Source organism: Bremia lactucae, linkage group LG1 (genome assembly GCF_004359215.1).
Source record: "Bremia lactucae strain SF5 linkage group LG1, whole genome shotgun sequence".
Taxonomy (NCBI): domain Eukaryota; phylum Oomycota; class Peronosporomycetes; order Peronosporales; family Peronosporaceae; genus Bremia; species Bremia lactucae.
The window spans coordinates 7,361,698-7,381,485 of NC_090610.1; the positions used below are offsets into that span (position 1 = coordinate 7,361,698).

At 45.1% G+C, this 19,788-nt stretch overlaps 5 protein-coding genes across 5 annotated transcripts; 3 read left to right on the forward strand and 2 right to left on the reverse strand.

Annotated features, from left to right (window-relative positions):
- Positions 1 to 940: 940 nt before the first annotated feature.
- On the forward strand, positions 941 to 1,545 carry CCR75_005444 (uncharacterized protein; the record flags this gene model as incomplete). The annotated part of the gene is made up of 3 exons (XM_067963525.1): positions 941 to 1,028; positions 1,078 to 1,137; positions 1,205 to 1,545. 3 exons carry the CDS (start codon positions 941 to 943, stop codon positions 1,543 to 1,545), a joined length of 489 nt encoding a protein of 162 aa, XP_067818619.1.
- A 162-nt stretch (positions 1,546 to 1,707) lies between these two features.
- Positions 1,708 to 2,278, reverse strand: CCR75_005445 (uncharacterized protein; the record flags this gene model as incomplete). The annotated part of the gene is made up of 2 exons (XM_067963526.1): positions 1,708 to 2,123; positions 2,215 to 2,278. 2 exons carry the CDS (start codon positions 2,276 to 2,278, stop codon positions 1,708 to 1,710), a joined length of 480 nt encoding a protein of 159 aa, XP_067818620.1.
- Positions 2,279 to 2,453: 175 nt separating this feature from the next.
- Positions 2,454 to 3,412, forward strand: CCR75_005446 (uncharacterized protein; the record flags this gene model as incomplete). The annotated part of the gene is made up of 4 exons (XM_067963527.1): positions 2,454 to 2,844; positions 2,929 to 3,015; positions 3,083 to 3,180; positions 3,248 to 3,412. 4 exons carry the CDS (start codon positions 2,454 to 2,456, stop codon positions 3,410 to 3,412), a joined length of 741 nt encoding a protein of 246 aa, XP_067818621.1.
- A 695-nt stretch (positions 3,413 to 4,107) lies between these two features.
- On the forward strand, positions 4,108 to 5,661 carry CCR75_005447 (uncharacterized protein; the record flags this gene model as incomplete). Its single annotated transcript, XM_067963528.1, has 1 exon — positions 4,108 to 5,661. The coding sequence occupies one exon, from the start codon at positions 4,108 to 4,110 to the stop codon at positions 5,659 to 5,661; it is 1,554 nt and encodes a 517-aa protein (XP_067818622.1).
- A 627-nt stretch (positions 5,662 to 6,288) lies between these two features.
- Positions 6,289 to 10,974, reverse strand: CCR75_005448 (uncharacterized protein; the record flags this gene model as incomplete). Its single annotated transcript, XM_067963529.1, has 3 exons — positions 6,289 to 7,468; positions 7,539 to 7,837; positions 10,799 to 10,974. 3 exons carry the CDS (start codon positions 10,972 to 10,974, stop codon positions 6,462 to 6,464), a joined length of 1,482 nt encoding a protein of 493 aa, XP_067818623.1. The 3' UTR covers positions 6,289 to 6,461.
- Between the last annotated feature and the right edge of the window lie 8,814 nt (positions 10,975 to 19,788).

Genomic DNA, 19,788 nt, shown 5'->3' on the forward strand with positions numbered 1-19,788 from the left:
TAGAGGAAGACTTCTCTTAAGGCAAGTTAGCTTAAGAGGGTAAAATGAAAACTGTATTAATATAGTTAAGTGTCTTTGTTAATCTATCTTTGTAAATGTTGTCTTAACTATAAACTAATACTAAACATGTAAATGAATTCTTATCTATCTTATCTCGTAACTCTCTTTGATTACTTCTACAGCTGATTAGTTTGGGAATAAATAGACATAATGGTCTATACCTTTTTATGGATAAGAATTCAGGAAATTACTATTTAAAGTAATTTCCTCCAAATATTATCTACCTTTTAGATAATATTAATTAACAACCTTTTATTGTTAATTTCATGTAACGATACACCCCGTTACAAGCGAGGTAGCTTCGCGACAAATGGGATTTAAGTAATCCTCGCTCTTTAAGTTAAAAAAATGCAACAATGCAATCGTTGTCACGGGCCACTACGCCTATGAGTGTAGTTTTTTAATTAATTATTTTAGAATAGGATAAAAAGGTATTTACCCATAAAGTAAATGTACCACAACAACGATTCTTTAACCAATGTGTTCCCCATTATATAAAACCACCTTATCCTAGCTAATTTAAAATAGATTTCGGCCGCTAGATTTATATCTGGCGGCGACCACATTTGTAACCCATACTAAAATGGATTTTAGTAATTAACTATTTAAAATACGATAAAAGGGTATTGCACCAAAAGGTACCAGAACAACGGTTTCCATCCAATGTGTGCCCCATTACATAATATGTCACAATTGTATGACTATAATTCATTCAATTTCCGTGTTGAAAAAAAGTCAAATAGTACATCCGTTACATCTACCATTAAAAATCGCATATAAAATAGAAGAAAGATAATAGGTGTTTGGGCACATTCAAATTATTATCGACCACAAATGTTTTTATTTTACGTATTTTAAAATACGCAAAACGACAAGAACGATGCACCGCAGCGTGATGCAATCCGGAATTGCCCTGAGAGAGCGAGTCTTGCTTGGCGTTCGTCACTTTTGCAAGAGTATAAGATTGCGTATATTTATCCTTTGTTAGCTGACAAAATGTCGTTGTGTCTCGTTCAGCTACCCCGTCCAAATACACCGAAAATAAGGAGCTAACAGGCCTGGCGGGCATCTTACAAGGTAAACTTTCTACCTGCATTTTGTCGGTAGTATTAGCCAATTGATGCGAATATATTTCTGGTTACAGCTGACAACCATGTGCTTACGGTCAAAGCCCAGCACCTAATGAGCATGGGTCTCATGGCCGCCGTGCCACTCGCCTTCGTGCTCAGCCCTTCTCCGCTGGCGTTTCCTGTGGATCTCGCATTGGGCGTCATTGTTCCAATGCACGCCCATATCGGCATAAATTCCGTCATTTCAGACTATGTGCCGCTTAAGATGCGCACATTCGCGCGTTTGGGTTGGCTCGGAGCCACATCTCTTATGTTCTTAGGCCTGTTGCGCGTTAACCTGGAGGGTCCTGGCATCACCGAGGTTGCTAAGACCATTTGGCGGGAGTCGCCTAACAAAAAAGTTGTCAAGGCGTAGCTCATCGACCATCGCCAACTCTGATGTATTCAGAATAACAGTCAAATAATCAATTCAAAAGAAGGCACATCACTTGAATCTGAATAGTTGGTGCATTGCCTTTCTAAGAAAAGGAGATAGGTAGCGGAGGTTAGGTTTCATTGGTGCGGCATTAGAATCCATCTAAGAGTTGTTGCTATTAATCAGTTTAGGAAACAGCACCGTTGCTTTGCCGTCGACAACTACAACGCCGTCGCTATCTTTTCTGCATACGGTTTCGCATTCGACATACCGTCTGCAAACATTCACCACTCGTATGTGGGCCGTAACTTTTTCGTCCACCAAAAGCGGAGATCTCCAGCGCAGATCCTGTTTTACATATATGGCGCCTGGTACAGTGCGACCAAATATAGTGGCAAAAAGACTGGCGGACAGACACCCCTGCACCATGGGCTTGCTCTTTGCAACATGCTTGTAGGTGTAGTGTAAGTCTACATGCAGCGGATTGTTGTCACCCGAAAGCTGAGCGAATGTGCGCGTATCCTCGATAGAGAACGCATGTGTCATGCGTGCCTCCACGCCAACTGCCGGAATGGTGCCTACAGGAAGCTTTATATAAATGGGATACGCATGTCAACAACAAAATAATACATATGTAATAGCAATTAAAAGTAACCTTGGCGAGAGCACCCTCCACGACAAAGAGACCGGCGGAGGCAGACGAACATACGGATCGTCGGCAAATGGACAACATCTCAATATCGTACCTAATATAGCACAACCTTATCACGCAAAATGCAGCGACTGCATGCATCGGCAAAGCCCTCCTTTCGTATTTCGCTGGGCCGCGTTTTGCGGCGGAAGCCTATGGGTAAGATCTTTAAAAGCTAAGATCACTTTATCGCAGCATTGATTACCTTTGTCGTCCCATGCTATCAGAAGAGCTTCCGGAGCTAAAGAGCATTAGGGCCGTACAAGACCTGGTGGCCAGGATCCCAATGCAACCTAGGCCACTTTTCATAAATGAGAATGACGCGTGCCTGCAATGGCTAAATACGCACTGCAGCAAAAGTGCATATGGTGCTGAGTCGCAGCTTGGCAAAGATGCGTTTGCCGTATTAATCGATGGAGTGGGCAAATACTTGTTAAAACGGGAAGAAATAGCCTTCCAAGAATGCGATAAGATCGGACCAATGGAAAACGATGACCTCGATTGTGCCAAGGCTGATGCGTTTGTAGAAGCAGTCAAGATGAAGCTATCCAGGCATATGTGTAAGCAACTTGAGGCCTGCTTTGAGCTGCTGGATAAGGACAAGGATGGTGAGGTTGTCGATTCTGATCTTTTGCATCTTTGAGACAATTAAATCTAATTGCTTCTTCATATTTATAAACAATCAGGTAAAGTTTGTTTTCGGGACGTGGAAAAACTTCTTCAGGTAGTGGTGCATGGCAACGGAACGCGTTGGCTTAAAGGCAAGTTTTGGCCGGATGGTAATTGCAAAATAAAATCTAATTACCAAATGAAAACTATTAGGTCAGTTTCAATTGTACGATGCAGACGGCGAAGATGTGGTGAATGAGGCAGAATCAAGACTCATCTTAAACTCCATAATCGCTACGCAGAAAGCGGTGATGGCCGAGGTTTTTGCTACACATGTACGTGATAAATTAATGTTGGCTTATGCGGACTGCTCCTTACTCTTTCTGCATATGCGAATTTTAGGTTGATTACATGCCAAAGAAATCTGAAAAGCTCTTCGCTAAAAGCTTGTCGGAGGAGGACTATAGATTAAAGATTCCGGAGAAGGTGCGCTGCGTTTACCACTTTGCAAACAAGGTGTGCAAGACGAACGACTGGAAGTTGTTTTTGAACTCTCAGGAAAGTTGAAATGGCTGCTTCGATGTTGAGGGACATTAGTCATAATTTCTATGTCCTTGTTCTATAGAAAAAAGAATTTCCGGAGCTGCACAACTTACTCGCGGTGTACGCGAAGGGATTTTATAATGAGAGGTTCGTCAAAAATTCAGCATTAGTATTAACTAATAATAAGAGGAATGTTAACTGGATGCACCTAGATACACCTACTATGAGCGCAAGCAGCAGAGGATGTTGATGTTATTCAAAGGTTCGATTCTTGCCACTGCAATTGGCTTAGGCGACTATATTGCTGCCGTCATTTAGAGAGTTTTAAATGACATGAATATTAAATTTGTGTCTTTTAATTTAAACAAATGAAAAGAATTTTATATCTCAGTTTTCGAAAATTATGGCTTTTACAAAATAAGCCAATTGTGACGATGCTAATAGCGAGCGACACGTGTCTGTTTGCTTCTGTCCACAAAATGTTGTCACCGATTTAATTCAATCCGACAGCTTCGCTTCATAAAAAAGCAAGTACAAAACGAGGATTTCTCATTATTCTTACAAACACCAAGTGGCTTTTCGCAACCGTAAAGCTTGCGGATTTCGGCTTTGTTGCTAATATCCTGCAGAGGTTTTTTGCACAACTTTTCTGGACACCCAATTCTCAATGACGCTCACCCGGGATTTTCAGTTGTTAACTTCGTCTTTGCAGTTGAAAGATGTTCATGAGAGCTGGGCGTCATCTTGTGGCGCTACTAGCCATCGCTGTGGTTGCATTGGCGATAGATATTGAAGAGGAGGACGATGTAATAGTGCTGACCGAAAGTAACTTTGCTGAAGCCGTGTCGACCTACGATGCTCTGCTAGTCGAATTTTACGCCCCCTGGTGCGGCCACTGTAAGAGTTTAGCTCCCGAGTACGCGACAGCGGCTAAAAATCTGAAAGAGATGGACTCTTCCACCCGTCTCGGTAAGGTGGACGCCACGGTCGAGACTAAGCTGGCTGAGCAATTCGCCGTTCGCGGTTTCCCGACCCTAAAATTATTTAAGGGTGGCGTCGAGGCCGTTAAGGAATACGATGGCGGTCGCACGTCTTCTGAAATTGAGACGTGGGTCGTCAAGAAGTCTGGCCCTGCCGTCACAATTATTGGAACTATTGATGAACTCGAGGAAATTAAAGAGGCCAATGACGTGGTCGTGTTTGTTGTTGTCGACTCGAAGGAGGGAAATGCTCGTAGTATGCTCGAGAAGCTCGCGGATGATGACGCCCGAGCTGTGTATGTAGCCACGACCAACACAAACGTTACGGAAGACGCTAATGCGGTCAATACGGTTGTTTTGTACAAGAAGTTTGATGAAGGAAAAGTCATCTACGACGGTGATTTTGACAAGGATGCGCTTGGTGAATTTATCAAGGGTAACAGTCTGCCGCTTGTCATCACGTTCCAACAAGACATTGCCCCTACGATATTTGGTGGTGACATGACAGAGCACGTGCTAGCCTTTGCAGACACAAGTGAAGATTATGTGTCGGGCATTGAGACTGCCCTCAGATCACCTGCCAAGTTAAACAAGGGCAAGCTGCTGCATGTTATCATGCCCAGCACGGAGAAGCGCATTGTCGAATATTTTGGCCTTACTGACGAAGATATGCCCACCATCATGATAGTTAACATGAGTGGTTCCATGAAAAAATATGTTTTTGATCACAAGGCCGACGATCTCATTGCCAAAGTTACAGATGGCCTTGCTGATGACCTAATTGCCTTTGAGACGAGCTATCTCAACGGCAATTTGACGCCTCAGCTCAAGTCTGCTGAACCAGAAGACGACAGTGACGAGGCCGTGAAGGTCATTGTGGGTAAAGACTTCCAGAAGCGTGTGATCGACAATGATAAAGACATATTGCTTGAGTTCTATGCCCCGTGGTGTGGCCACTGCAAATCGCTAGCCCCTAAGTACGAGGAATTAGCTGAGAATTTTGCAGATGTGGACAGCATTATTATCGCTAAAATGGACGCTACGGCGAACGAGATTGACCACGCTGGCGTTAACGTTCGTGGCTTTCCAACAATCCTCTTTTTCCCTGCAAAAGACAAACATAACCCTGTTGTGTATGAGGGGCCGCGCGACGTCGAAGGATTGACGCAATTTTTGAAGACCAACGCACAAAAGTTCGTGCTTGACGGCTTTGAACACGGAGCTGAGCTTGATCAGGACGAAGACGAAGGTGAAGACGAGGAAAAAAAAGAGGTCGAGCACGAAGAGCTGTAGGAAATTGTTAGTCATGGCTGTTGCTTGCTTCAGACGAAGAGATAAGATGTGAAATGAAAGGCAAAATTGGTTGAGCTATGTTTTCTATGCTTATGTGGCCTTTCGTCAACTACGGACAAAGGAAGGTCGCGATTACGCGGCACCGCCTGGCATACTGGTGCCGCTGGGCTTGGACGAGATATTGGTCGTATTCAACGTCATGATCTTATATCGCTTGCAAGGCGATGAAAGCTGTGGTCAAAACTTTTTCTTGATCGTAATTGGAAAAGCAAAGAGCAGTAAGTCCACGCTCTTGCGATAAAGCTTCACGATGCTGCAACCCGCATATCCGTGGTAAGCTTGTCTGCTTTGCTGTTACGCCCTTAGCATATTGCCCTTTGTAAGTCTATTACTGTGTACTCATGATCAAGCTAAGCAAATTATGTTTGCTTTCTCAGGACCTGCCGCAATTGCAAAGCTCGGCGCAGAATGGTGGCGCTGCCCAAAAGCAACATTAGAATAGCCTGATATTGTTGTCCTTTTATTTTTTGTCAAGTTTTGTGAGGAAGCATAAACTCATGCAGAGCAGCGCGAGCATGGCAAAAGTCTACAAAGGCGGTAATTTGCTCTCTTCAACAGAAAAATCAATAAATTCAAATTGCTACGACAGCAGCTTTCTTTATATTCATATGAAAAGTAAATAGGGGCTGGTATAACACACGAGCAAGCAGCACGAACCCAAACCGAACAAGAATGGACGGCGCACGTAAGGGCTCATAGATAGATACAGAGCGCCACCTCTCCTTATTGCTTCCATAATATCAATGGAAGCGCTCGAATACGCTCAGGCGCGGGCTCTCTTCGTCGTTGCTACTGCTACCAGAAGCGTCTCTGGCTTCACTAGAAGCAGCAACGACACTGTCAAAGGCCTTGCGGTCAAGGCTTCGTGACTGCATTCTAGAAGACCACGGCTGTTCTTGCACGTCGTCACCAACAAAAGATGCAGGCGACACCGCCGAAAAATCCTTCCACAATTCACTTGACTGCATTGAGAAGTCTGCTTTAATTATTTTAGTTAAAGCGGTTGATGCAGAATCGAGATCAGGTGAGGAGGCATCAGAGAGTTCCCGGTCGCCACCTGCCTGTTTTGAGGAAGCCTTTGATGCCGCTTCGGTGTCCGGGATCGTATTCTCTTCTGGTGTAAGCGAAAACTTCACCAATGCGTCAATAGCATCCTGCAGATCTGGATATCCAGGTGACAAAGCCCTTTTAGAAGTATCGATCGAAATAGCTCGTAGCTTTGCTTGGGAAATGCCAATGCTACCAAGTGAGCGTTGTTGCTTTAAATCGTAATTGTTACCAGCGTAATTAGGGTGGAGGGGTGACGACGCGTTCATTGTTGGAGCTCCCCAGGATGAGCCATCTTCTAAGGAAGGTAATAGCGAGTAATTATCTTTAGAGAAGGAAGACATCGCTTGGTGGTGGCGATGATGTTTAATATGCTGTTGTAGGTGCTGCGGTGAAGAATGCTCACAATAGATTCCGCCACCGTAGCTGAGGTCCACCGACGGTGGAGGCGGGGCCATGACACTAGTGCCAAGCCCACTGAGAAAATCCTTCTCGCGCAAGAACATACCGGCTCCCAGGTTGCTGGGCGGACTGAACTGGGGTTGCGAATAGCCCTCAGTTTCCTCATGAATAAATCGACAGCGGCTGCCATACGGACAATGACCTGATCCCCAGTAAGACTTGCACTTGGTAGTTTTGTACTTAGGATGGCGCACAACATGCCGTAACTCGGTAATGCCGTGAGCAAACTGGCACTTAGCTGAATGAAGCAGAAAATAGAATAATGCAATCAGTATCGAGACAATGAGCAAAGCATGGAGAGCACGCACCTCCATAGCGGCAACTTCCGAATTCTGAGAATCGTTTGCATAGCTCGGTCTTATAAAGCGACGATTTTGTGCCATTCTTCGGGCTGTTCTCCTCATTCATGAAGGAAACAATGCCCATATCCTCAGGAGGAAGCGCATAGCCATCGGGGCCAGCAGAGCCATCAACCTTTAAAAAGCTGGGGTCCTTTGGCATTGGGTAATAGCTGAGGTGGTCCATTGATGATAGTAGCATGACGACTAAAATTAGGGAGCGGAGCTTAATAAAAAGGTCTCGGTCGGAGGGGTCGCAAGAGGCTGGACTATGCAATCCTCCTCAAAATATAGTAAGTTTAACTTGCTAATGAGGGGGCACTGGCTTCTCTGTGGCGGTGGCCCCTAAACCAGTCAGGGTCTCGAAAAGTTCGCACGATGAAAACTAATACCTCTTCGGCGACATGGGGCGCTGAAGTAGCGGGAAGAGGTGCAGTTTCTGGCATTTGAATTTCCAGAACCAATAAATCAGCTGTTAAAAATGATGTCGCCTAGCCGAGGTCTTAATATCATCTGCATTCTTAACGTTACTTCAATGGGGTGTTCCGTTACATAAACATTACTTCCTATAAGAGGAGAGGAAACAAATAAAGAAGTCAAAATTATTATCTTTTATTAATAATTTGACTTAATAGTTCCAATAACTTCATAATTGGTAATATTGACGCAATAAGACATTTGTAACGGGATGTATCGTGACATGAAATCAACACTTAAAGGTTGTTAATTAATATAATATTTGAAAGGTAGATAAAATATTTGGAGAAAATTACTTTGCATGGTTATAGTCTAAAAGCTTATCCGGTGGTAGATATAGACCATTATATCAACTTTCTCCGCGGTCCAGTCAGCGCTGGACGCGCGCAAAGAGAATGACAGATAAGACTTTATTACATGTTTTGTATTACTTTATAATCAAATTAGTATTAAGTAGATAGACAAGAAGAGCTTAGTTATACAATACAGTTTTTAATTAACCCTCTTTAAAGCAAGTGTTTCAAAGAGTCTTCATCTGCACGCACTAGTGTACGTAAAGTGACGTGAGGCACCACTCGCACTGTGGCAGTGCGAAGTGGACTTGTACTGAAGCAGTACAAGTCAGTAGTGCCCCGTTTCACCTGGTGGCACTTTGTTGTCCGTCCAAGGACCAAATTTCCATCATCGAACATGGACATGTTAGATGATAATGGAAATACGTATCACGTTTCGCGTGATAGCTACTCCTTTCTAAGTGACATAGAAAGGAGTGTGGTCGAACGAATGAGTTCGACCGTAGGGAGCGATGCTACTTGGTCATGCTGTCCAACTTGGACAGAAATGCCCTTCATTCAGCCATTGGCTAGTGCATACAACATGAACTTGACGAGTCGAAGGAGAAGGTAGCCTTGCTGAATCAGCAAGGCTCTCAACAGGCAGAACTGTTGAGGTTACAACAGGTACAGACCCCTGTACCCGGGATGACGCACACGCGTCGTCCCGAAACTCTAAAGATTGACATCTCAAAATATAGGGGAGTCGAAGAAGACTCCCTCTTAAGATGGAATGTCGAGTTGAACGATGCCATAAGGGCTCGTCACATCGTCGACGAGCAAATGCAAGTCGCATTTGCTCAGTCAAACTTGGCAGGTTGTGCCAAAACTTGGGCACTAGGCCTTAAGTTGCGCGAACCATATGTCTTTGGGTCGCTAGAGGCTTTTGAAGCCAGGCTCAAACAGACGTTTGAACCGCCTAGGGTTGAGTTCGGAGCTCGATCAGAGCTTCTGAAACTGAAGCAAGACAAGCGTGATGTTTACGCTTATGCCCAGCATATACGACTTTTAGCGAGTTGTATCACGAACAACTTAGTTCATGAACAAACGTTGACTACGGTGTTCATGCAAGGTCTTACGGATGGTGCCGTCAAGACCCACCTGTTCCGCTTGGAACTGGAAACGCTTGAAGAAGCAATATCCGTTGCGGAACAGGATGACTTAAGCTTGAGATAGGCTCAAGCTAGTTCGTCATCATATCGTCCTCCAAGACGACCCCAACTGGGAGGTCCAGAACCTATGGACCTCTCTTATTTCGAAAGCGAGAAACCTCGCTTTTCGAACAACAAGCGATTGCAGAAATGCAATCGCTGTCAAAGTTAGAACACTACGCTCATGAGTGTAGTGCTCCGCGCCGAGTACCGAGAGGTACTGAACTGAATTATAGACCGAATACCAAAAAGAACAACGGTCGCGGGTCCGACGTTGTTGCGAAATCACAACAGCGAGGCGGATCGCCAAAAAACGGTCGGTCAGTTGGGGCGCAACGCCCTACTGATCCAGCAACCTCAAGAGAATTTGCAAATCTCTTGACTAAAGTTGCTCCAGACACACAATCATTATATGTCTCTGCACCTGGTGATGAAGTATCCCTCATCACCTTGAAGTTAAAGGTGGCAAATGATTTGTCACTTAGAGCCCTAGTGGACTGTGAAACGTCGAATAACTTCGTTTTTCGCGAGTCCCTAGAGGGTCGTAGGCTCAAATATGTTGAGCGCGAGGGTGACGGTGCATTTAACGACAGGCGCATCGATAACAGTGATGAAACGCGCAGTGAAATTTCACTACACGTTAAAAGATTTACAGTATGATGATGATTTCATCGTACTGGATTTGGATGGCAAATTTGATATCATCCTAGATCTACCTTGCTCGGAAAATATGAGCCAAGAATCAGCTGGCAGCATCGATCCGTAAAAATGCCCACCATTTGTTCATCAGATGGCCATCTGATGAACGTCATGGGGCGTCCACAAGCGTGTGGATGTACTACGAGTGAGTGCGATGGCCTCACTTGTGGTACGGTCGTTAGTACGACTGCACAAGATCACAGTGTGATGACTAATCACACTGTGGAGTAAGCTGCCGGCGGCTGTGCGAATGCACAGGCAGTGCCGACGTTCCACCACTCGAATAACTCGAGTGGATCGAGACATAAATGCACGCCTAGCGGGCGACATTCAAGAAAGATACCGGTTGCCCAGAAGGGACAACACGATAATCTTAGGTCGATTAGAGAGTCGACCGTAGAGGAATCGACTGTGATAGCGCAATCACGTTGAGGGAATAACTCCCCACGTACTTGAGGAGAAAGCTTCTCAAATNTCAGTATCGAGACAATGAGCAAAGCATGGAGAGCACGCACCTCCATAGCGGCAATTTCCGAATTCTGAGAATCGTTTGCATAGCTCGGTCTTATACAGCGACGATTTTGTGCCATTCTTCGGGCTGTTCTCCTCATTCATGAAGGAAACAATGCCCATATCCTCAGGAGGAAGCGCATAGCCATCGGGGCCAGCAGAGCCATCAACCTTTAAAAAGCTGGGGTCCTTTGGCATTGGGTAATAGCTGAGGTGGTCCATTGATGATAGTAGCATGACGACTAAAATTAGGGAGCGGAGCTTAATAAAAAGGTCTCGGTCGGAGGGGTCGCAAGAGGCTGGACTATGCAATCCTCCTCAAAATATAGTAAGTTTAACTTGCTAATGAGGGGGCACTGGCTTCTCTGTGGCGGTGGCCCCTAAACCAGTCAGGGTCTCGAAAAGTTCGCACGATGAAAACTAATACCTCTTCGGCGACATGGGGCGCTGAAGTAGCGGGAAGAGGTGCAGTTTCTGGCATTTGAATTTCCAGAACCAATAAATCAGCTGTTAAAAATGATGTCGCCTAGCCGAGGTCTTAATATCATCTGCATTCTTAACGTTACTTCAATGGGGTGTTCCGTTACATAAACATTACTTCCTATAAGAGGAGAGGAAACAAATAAAGAAGTCAAAATTATTATCTTTTATTAATAATTTGACTTAATAGTTCCAATAACTTCATAATTGGTAATATTGACGCAATAAGACATTTGTAACGGGATGTATCGTGACATGAAATCAACACTTAAAGGTTGTTAATTAATATAATATTTGAAAGGTAGATAAAATATTTGGAGAAAATTACTTTGCATGGTTATAGTCTAAAAGCTTATCCGGTGGTAGATATAGACCATTATATCAACTTTCTCCGCGGTCCAGTCAGCGCTGGACGCGCGCAAAGAGAATGACAGATAAGACTTTATTACATGTTTTGTATTACTTTATAATCAAATTAGTATTAAGTAGATAGACAAGAAGAGCTTAGTTATACAATACAGTTTTTAATTAACCCTCTTTAAAGCAAGTGTTTCAAAGAGTCTTCATCTGCACGCACTAGTGTACGTAAAGTGACGTGAGGCACCACTCGCACTGTGGCAGTGCGAAGTGGACTTGTACTGAAGCAGTACAAGTCAGTAGTGCCCCGTTTCACCTGGTGGCACTTTGTTGTCCGTCCAAGGACCAAATTTCCATCATCGAACATGGACATGTTAGATGATAATGGAAATACGTATCACGTTTCGCGTGATAGCTACTCCTTTCTAAGTGACATAGAAAGGAGTGTGGTCGAACGAATGAGTTCGACCGTAGGGAGCGATGCTACTTGGTCATGCTGTCCAACTTGGACAGAAATGCCCTTCATTCAGCCATTGGCTAGTGCATACAACATGAACTTGACGAGACGAAGGAGAAGGTAGCCTTGCTGAATCAGCAAGGCTCTCAACAGGCAGAACTGTTGAGGTTACAACAGGTACAGACCCCTGTACCCGGGATGACGCACACGCGTCGTCCCGAAACTCTAAAGATTGACATCTCAAAATATAGGGGAGTCGAAGAAGACTCCCTCTTAAGATGGAATGTCGAGTTGAACGATGCCATAAGGGCTCGTCACATCGTCGACGAGCAAATGCAAGTCGCATTTGCTCAGTCAAACTTGGCAGGTTGTGCCAAAACTTGGGCACTAGGCCTTAAGTTGCGCGAACCATATGTCTTTGGGTCGCTAGAGGCTTTTGAAGCCAGGCTCAAACAGACGTTTGAACCGCCTAGGGTTGAGTTCGGAGCTCGATCAGAGCTTCTGAAACTGAAGCAAGACAAGCGTGATGTTTACGCTTATGCCCAGCATATACGACTTTTAGCGAGTTGTATCACGAACAACTTAGTTCATGAACAAACGTTGACTACGGCGTTCATGCAAGGTCTTACGGATGGTGCCGTCAAGACCCACCTGTTCCGCTTGGAACTGGAAACGCTTGAAGAAGCAATATCCGTTGCGGAACAGGATGACTTAAGCTTGAGATAGGCTCAAGCTAGTTCGTCATCATATCGTCCTCCAAGACGACCCCAACTGGGAGGTCCAGAACCTATGGACCTCTCTTATTTCGAAAGCGAGAAACCTCGCTTTTCGAACAACAAGCGATTGCAGAAATGCAATCGCTGTCAAAGTTAGAACACTACGCTCATGAGTGTAGTGCTCCGCGCCGAGTACCGAGAGGTACTGAACTGAATTATAGACCGAATACCAAAAAGAACAACGGTCGCGGGTCCGACGTTGTTGCGAAATCACAACAGCGAGGCGGATCGCCAAAAAACGGTCGGTCAGTTGGGGCGCAACGCCCTACTGATCCAGCAACCTCAAGAGAATTTGCAAATCTCTTGACTAAAGTTGCTCCAGACACACAATCATTATATGTCTCTGCACCTGGTGATGAAGTATCCCTCATCACCTTGAAGTTAAAGGTGGCAAATGATTTGTCACTTAGAGCCCTAGTGGACTGTGAAACGTCGAATAACTTCGTTTTTCGCGAGTCCCTAGAGGGTCGTAGGCTCAAATATGTTGAGCGCGAGGGTGACGGTGCATTTAACGACAGGCGCATCGATAACAGTGATGAAACGCGCAGTGAAATTTCACTACACGTTAAAAGATTTACAGTATGATGATGATTTCATCGTACTGGATTTGGATGGCAAATTTGATATCATCCTAGATCGACCTTGCTCGGAAAATATGAGCCAAGAATCAGCTGGCAGCATCGATCCGTAAAAATGCCCACCATTTGTTCATCAGATGGCCATCTGATGAACGTCATGGGGCGTCCACAAGCGTGTGGATGTACTACGAGTGAGTGCGATGGCCTCACTTGTGGTACGGTCGTTAGTACGACTGCACAAGATCACAGTGTGATGACTAATCACACTGTGGAGTAAGCTGCCGGCGGCTGTGCGAATGCACAGGCAGTGCCGACGTTCCACCACTCGAATAACTCGAGTGGATCGAGACATAAATGCACGCCTAGCGGGCGACATTCAAGAAAGATACCGGTTGCCCAGAAGGGACAACACGATAATCTTAGGTCGATTAGAGAGTCGACCGTAGAGGAATCGACTGTGATAGCGCAATCACGTTGAGGGAATAACTCCCCACGTACTTGAGGAGAAAGCTTCTCAAATAGTTATCGCTTCAGTGCCTAGACTTCAGCATCCCGAGGGATTAATCCCTTAGCAGCCTGTGGAAAAGGGATCCCTGGAAGAAACATTGAATGTCTTGGTTAAAGACGGATCAGGAGTCAGGTGCTTATACTCTTGATCTGTATGCGCCTGCCTCCGCAGTTAACTTCGGGGATAACTCAATTGCCAACCCTAGAACCTAAACGGTTCTTGTGAGATATGCATAGTGGTAGAATCAAGCAGATCTGCGTACTCGTCACAGAGGACGAATACGTAACCGATATTCGGTCAGCGAGATTTTTGCAGATAACCAACGGGTTCTCAGGAGCTCATCGATGGACGAAGTGTCCTCAATATGAAGACTCAGATGTCTTAAGATGCGGTTGCGCAGCCACAGCGAGATCTCTACGATCGATTCTCCATTTGGCCCATCGAGACAGGCCCTTTTCAGAAAGGTGCCATCGACGATGGAAGAGGCAATTCAAATTGCCTTAGTTGAGGAGCATTTTTACAACAGTGCCTCGGCGACAGCTTGGTATAAGCCGTCGGCCGAGAGGACAGATGCCATCCCATGGAGTTGGGCAATGCAGACGTTGTCTGTTTTAAATGCGGCAAGCGCATCAATCAGCACGCGCTTGGACGGGCCTTAATCAAAATGTCCGCGAGCATAACTGAAGTCTCGCAAATGTCGACCTTGACATCACCCCGCTTATCGTCAGTGAGTGACTATAGTTAAATTTCAAAAGGTAAAACCCCCTGAGACCCTTAGCTGCCAGACTAGCCAGTCTACGTATGTTTTTATAAGGCTTTGACGGCTACACTGCTATATGCAGGGGCGTAAGTGTAACGGGCACCTTTTGCAAGTACTGACAACAGTACTAGTCAACCTACACTGATTACAGTGAAGGTTGGGAGCCACGATTACTTCACGTACACGACTTGCAAAGGAATGTTCTAAGTAGTTAACAAGTCTTAGCTACTAAGGGCTAGTTTTAAGGCTTTAGAATAGGTAAAAAGTATAATTATATTGATAGTAAGTTCTTTTATAATGATCTTTATTTACTGGCTTTAATACATTAATAACCAACGTTGCAATTCGCCTCCTCGCGCACCGCCTAATCGTGTCTTATAACGATTGGCGGGTTTGATTTAAACTTAAATCAACTAATCAGTAGAATTAATTTCTTATTGCGTCGATATAACTAAATCTGGTAATATTGAAACTATTAAGTCAGAATAATTGAAAGATAATAACACTTCTTCCTTTATTTCCACTCATAGGAAATAAAATTTATTATTCCTCTTAAGTGGAAATAATATTATGTAAGGGACACTCCGTTACATACCCCCTAAACAACAGTCACTTTGATGACTGATGAAAAGTGACAGAAAGTGCCATAATGTCTCTCTGTAAATTAGCAATTGTTAATTTTATTTTAATCCCAACTTATAACTGAGCATAATTTCGAAACCCGTGGGCGTCGGCTGTGGCCGCAATGCTAGCAGCTGCACGGCTCAGTGCAGCGATGCAAATGTTTCAGTAGACGATAACGTGTCTACTGTGGGAAGTGCTTCACCTCCTACTTCAATTGGAGGTGACTGGTACAAGTCACCTGCTACTCCCATTGTAGGTAACTGGCACGAGTCGGCGTCATCGCGGCAACTGTTAAGGCCTCCGGTTCCGCCGAAGTCACGTCCATTAAACCTACGGATTCTAACGTAACAACCAAAGCGGTGATGACGAAGTATTTTCCCTCGTCAGACCCTTTCGGTGCGGAGCCATGTTGTTATGACTCCATGGACGATGATAACTCTGGTGATGTCAGAACGCATCACCAAGGACGAAGGGATTGTAAATGTCACTTCGGTAAGCATACTACTGGTGGTGCTAGTATGCATCACCAGGGACGGAGTGGCTCTAAGTATCACTCCGAGAGTAATGTTGGCGTAAACGCTAACATAAACCAACGGGAGAGGGACCGCGAGGCTTTGGAGGTTCTCTCCTGAAAAGAAGCCCAGGTTGCCCTACAAGGGCAACTTAACTCATTGGTCTGGAATGACAAGCGATCGCTGCCAAATTCCGTTATTCGGCTCATCTGGGCTTCACAAGCCTGGTGAAAACGAATTCGAATTCTTCATCGATGACTTTTTCCGACATCGATGTAACACATGTAAGCGGGCAAAGGGTGTCACTCTTTTGTTCCAAGCTTGGGAAGCATTTGTACAGAATGTGCAAAGCATACGCAGCGAGGCCCGGCTCTCTGGACCGTTGTCCAGAGAGCAGGGTCACCTTGCCTCTCGTGGGGGGGGGGCATGCTGTTTTAAGGGTGCAGACCATGCCCCTACTGCCTTAATGATCCTCACTGGAAGACGCTTAACTCTTGTGAGATGCGCGAAGGGATTGAGAACCTCCAATCATTTTACGAGCGCGGGAAGCGGTTACTCTCAAATGAACCCATTGTGGATAAGGTCTCGTCGTACTGTCGTACGAGACCCGGTGCGTCCATCATTAGTTGAAAACGAGCATGCGAGGGTAGATACCCTCGCCAACGAACGAGGTAACTCGTTCAAACCACCTTCATCCCATGGTGGTTCAAGAAGCGATCAACAAGGAAACGCTAAAGGATGTGGACGAGGAGGAAAAATGGAATTCGCCTTATTTGCTGAACTCTAGTCATCACCGTGACTTGAATCACGTCATCCAGTATTTGCGGGAGGACGTTGACCACGAACGATCCCGTCGTCGCAAATTAGCGATGACGCTCGGCAGTGTTTATTGTGACCAGTTGCAAAGCAAGCCAGGTTGCGGTTGATCACTGGCGAACGAACGGACACAACAGTCCCTTCAAAACGAGCTGGCGATAGCTCGTCAAAATATTTGATTTTTGAAGATGCAGTGGAAAGTCTGGCACTTGAGAATTCTGTCCCGAGACTATCATGCTTTGGAACCAACAGGCTTTGGCGTATGCCTTAGACCGTGACGGTTTCAATTGGAATCGGAAGAAGCCTCGTACTTATGGTACGAGCGGAGATGCCCGACATACAACGTAGGATGCGTACGCATCCTACGAGGCAGCTCGATCGTGAACGCATTGCCTTAGCGGTGCAGTACATGAACCGGGCCGATATGATTGGGCAGTAATTAATTACTGCTACATTCGTCACTACATGTTTGTAGATCTACCGTAGAAAACAGCTAGACGAATCATCTACATTTAATAAAATAATATTTGCTCTTCAATTTTTGCCAGAGTTCCGTTTTTGTCGGTCCACCGCATCACCGATGGAATTCTGTACGAAACGGACCACTGCTTCTCGAGCCAGCAGGAAACCACCTGCTGACTCGGATTGCTTTTCTTGTCAGTGCGCCCGGGGCCCACTGCTGAAATGTCATTCTTCTCATTAGTGAGAGCATTATTGTGCTCATAATAATTTTATTGTTTTGGGGGATGCTGAATATTCCAGCATCGTCATTTAGGTCAGTAGTAGCCTTATCGAATATACTTAACTTGTCCACTTCAATGTATTTTAATCAACATTGGTATCCTTCGCTATGACTGTATCGTACATGCGTGATGAGCAAAGGTTATATTGTATTTTGCTCGAGCGAGTACCTTCCCCCCTTGGTTAAGAGTAATTCTCAAACAAGGTGGGCATACATGGATGGCTTACGCCATCCACGAAAATGGCTAATGCTTTGTAGAAGCATGGACTGAAGTAATGATGGCAAATTCTGCCATCGGCAAGAACTCGCTCTAACCCGTAAATGAGTGGACGTATCCGTGAAGTATCTCTGCGAGGGCACGATTTGCACGTTCTGTCTGACCATCTGCTTCAAGATGTCAGAAAAAAATGTGCTGTCATTTCAGCACAGCTGCGGGAGTGTATATGGAAGTACGCCGCTAAGCCGAGGAGATTTTGAAGCCTTTATGCATTGACTGACCTAGGCCGTCGGTGATCGCCTTGATCTTTCCAGATGAGGGCGTACACCATGTTGACCCACGATGCACCCAAGAACTGGTATTTCGCTTGCAGGGGATATACACTTCTTGAGATTTTCGTACAATTCATGCTTACGCATAAGTGTAAGAACCATTCAGACGTGAGTACGGTGTTCTTCAACGTCCAACATTCCGTTCATGGCTCTGCTGTGAACGAAGACGTCATCAAAATCACTCGGTGCAAATCCGGCACGATCTCGACAGATTTTATTTCACAGCTGTTGAATGTTGTAGGGGCATTAGTGGCATAACTGGAGAATCCTATAGCATTCCGCTTGGGGCGCTTCCTGCTGTGAACGGGATAACATGTTCACGCATAAGGATCTGATGGAATCCATCCATCAGATCCGTTGACGAAAACATAGTTTTTTCTTTGTAATATCGTCAATGATTACTTATTTCGTGGTATCGGCGTTTGAGCCGGTACCGTTGTAGTGTTTAATTTATTAGGAGCATGCACAATCCGCTACCCTGCTGGCCATGTGAGGGAGAGTCAACCTCACTTGGCCAGCTACCAAGCCATCGGAAAAGAATGTGTCGATCGCTAATACTTGTTCCCGAGGCAATGACCACTGCTTCATGACACAGTATTTCGAACCTGGTTACAGGTCGATTTCATATCGAGTACTCTTATCCTAGGCAACTCGCACGGTTCGGATTCAGAAAATACAGCCTTGATTTGTTTAATTCCTTGTATAAAGGATTTGTCTCTAACGACTCCTAGGAGGTTGGTTTGTGAGTTAGTCCTTACTGTAGAATTGCGCAGTCAAGATTAGGATAACAATGCATTCAGAAATAGGCAAGGCAACAAGACTCAACTAAGGCCAAGTCGTGCACAGCAGAGTGACAACAAGAGGCACAATCCAAGTGGCGGCCATCAATAAAAATTCGAGATCCCAATCGCGGAGGGTGTTTTAATTGCGGTGGAACCGACAACTACAAGCGCAATTGCCCGGACTTGGAAGAACAAGCAAGCGGGACGAAAAATGCTCAATTCGAGTCTTCTCATCGAGGACATTTCGTCCATCGATGAGCTACTGAGAATGGACATAGTTACCGACGGCTGTGCACAAGCAAAGGCAGCATCAAAGTTCAACCACTCGAATAAGTTGAGTGGTGCAATCAAGAATGCTTGCTTAGAAAGCAACATCCAATAAATTTTATAACGCCTGGAGAAATGATCGATAAAGGTTCTCGATGTGGTTGCGCAACCAAAGCTTAGGCAGCTGGGGAGGTTACTCCGTAAAATAAAACTGGAAAGAATACGTCACTAAGATTCTGCGGGAACAATTTTCAGAAACCTGTATCTTTGGAAATAAGTTGTAAAGAGGAAATTAAAATATTTAACGTCTTAGTAGGCGCTTATACAATTGATCTGATATAGCGCCTCTGAAGTTAACTTCGAAGATAACTTAATTTCATGATCTTCGTAGTGGCAAAAACGGATCAGCGTACTCATCACAGATGACAAGTACGTGGTCGATATTTGGCCGGCAAAAGTATTTGCTGAGAACAAACGGACGTCAGAATGGTGGATCTTCGACGCTGCGTGTGCTTGTGCAAAGCCGTCGGGATCTAGCTCCACAGTGTGGTGGTATACACACTGAGGTCTTGTGCAGTCGTGCTGACGACCGAACCACAAGTGAGGCCACTGCACTCATTCGTAGGACATCCGCACGCTGAGGACGCTCCAAATCGCTCATCAGATGACCATCTGATACACGAGAGGCAGGCATTGTCACGGCTTGTTGCTGCCAGTTTATGCATGGCTCGTACTTTCTGCACCAGAATAATCCAAGGATGACATCAAATTTGCCATCCAAATCCAGTACGATAAAATTATCAAGGTACTGCTTACCCTTTGACGTTTATTGGATATTAACCA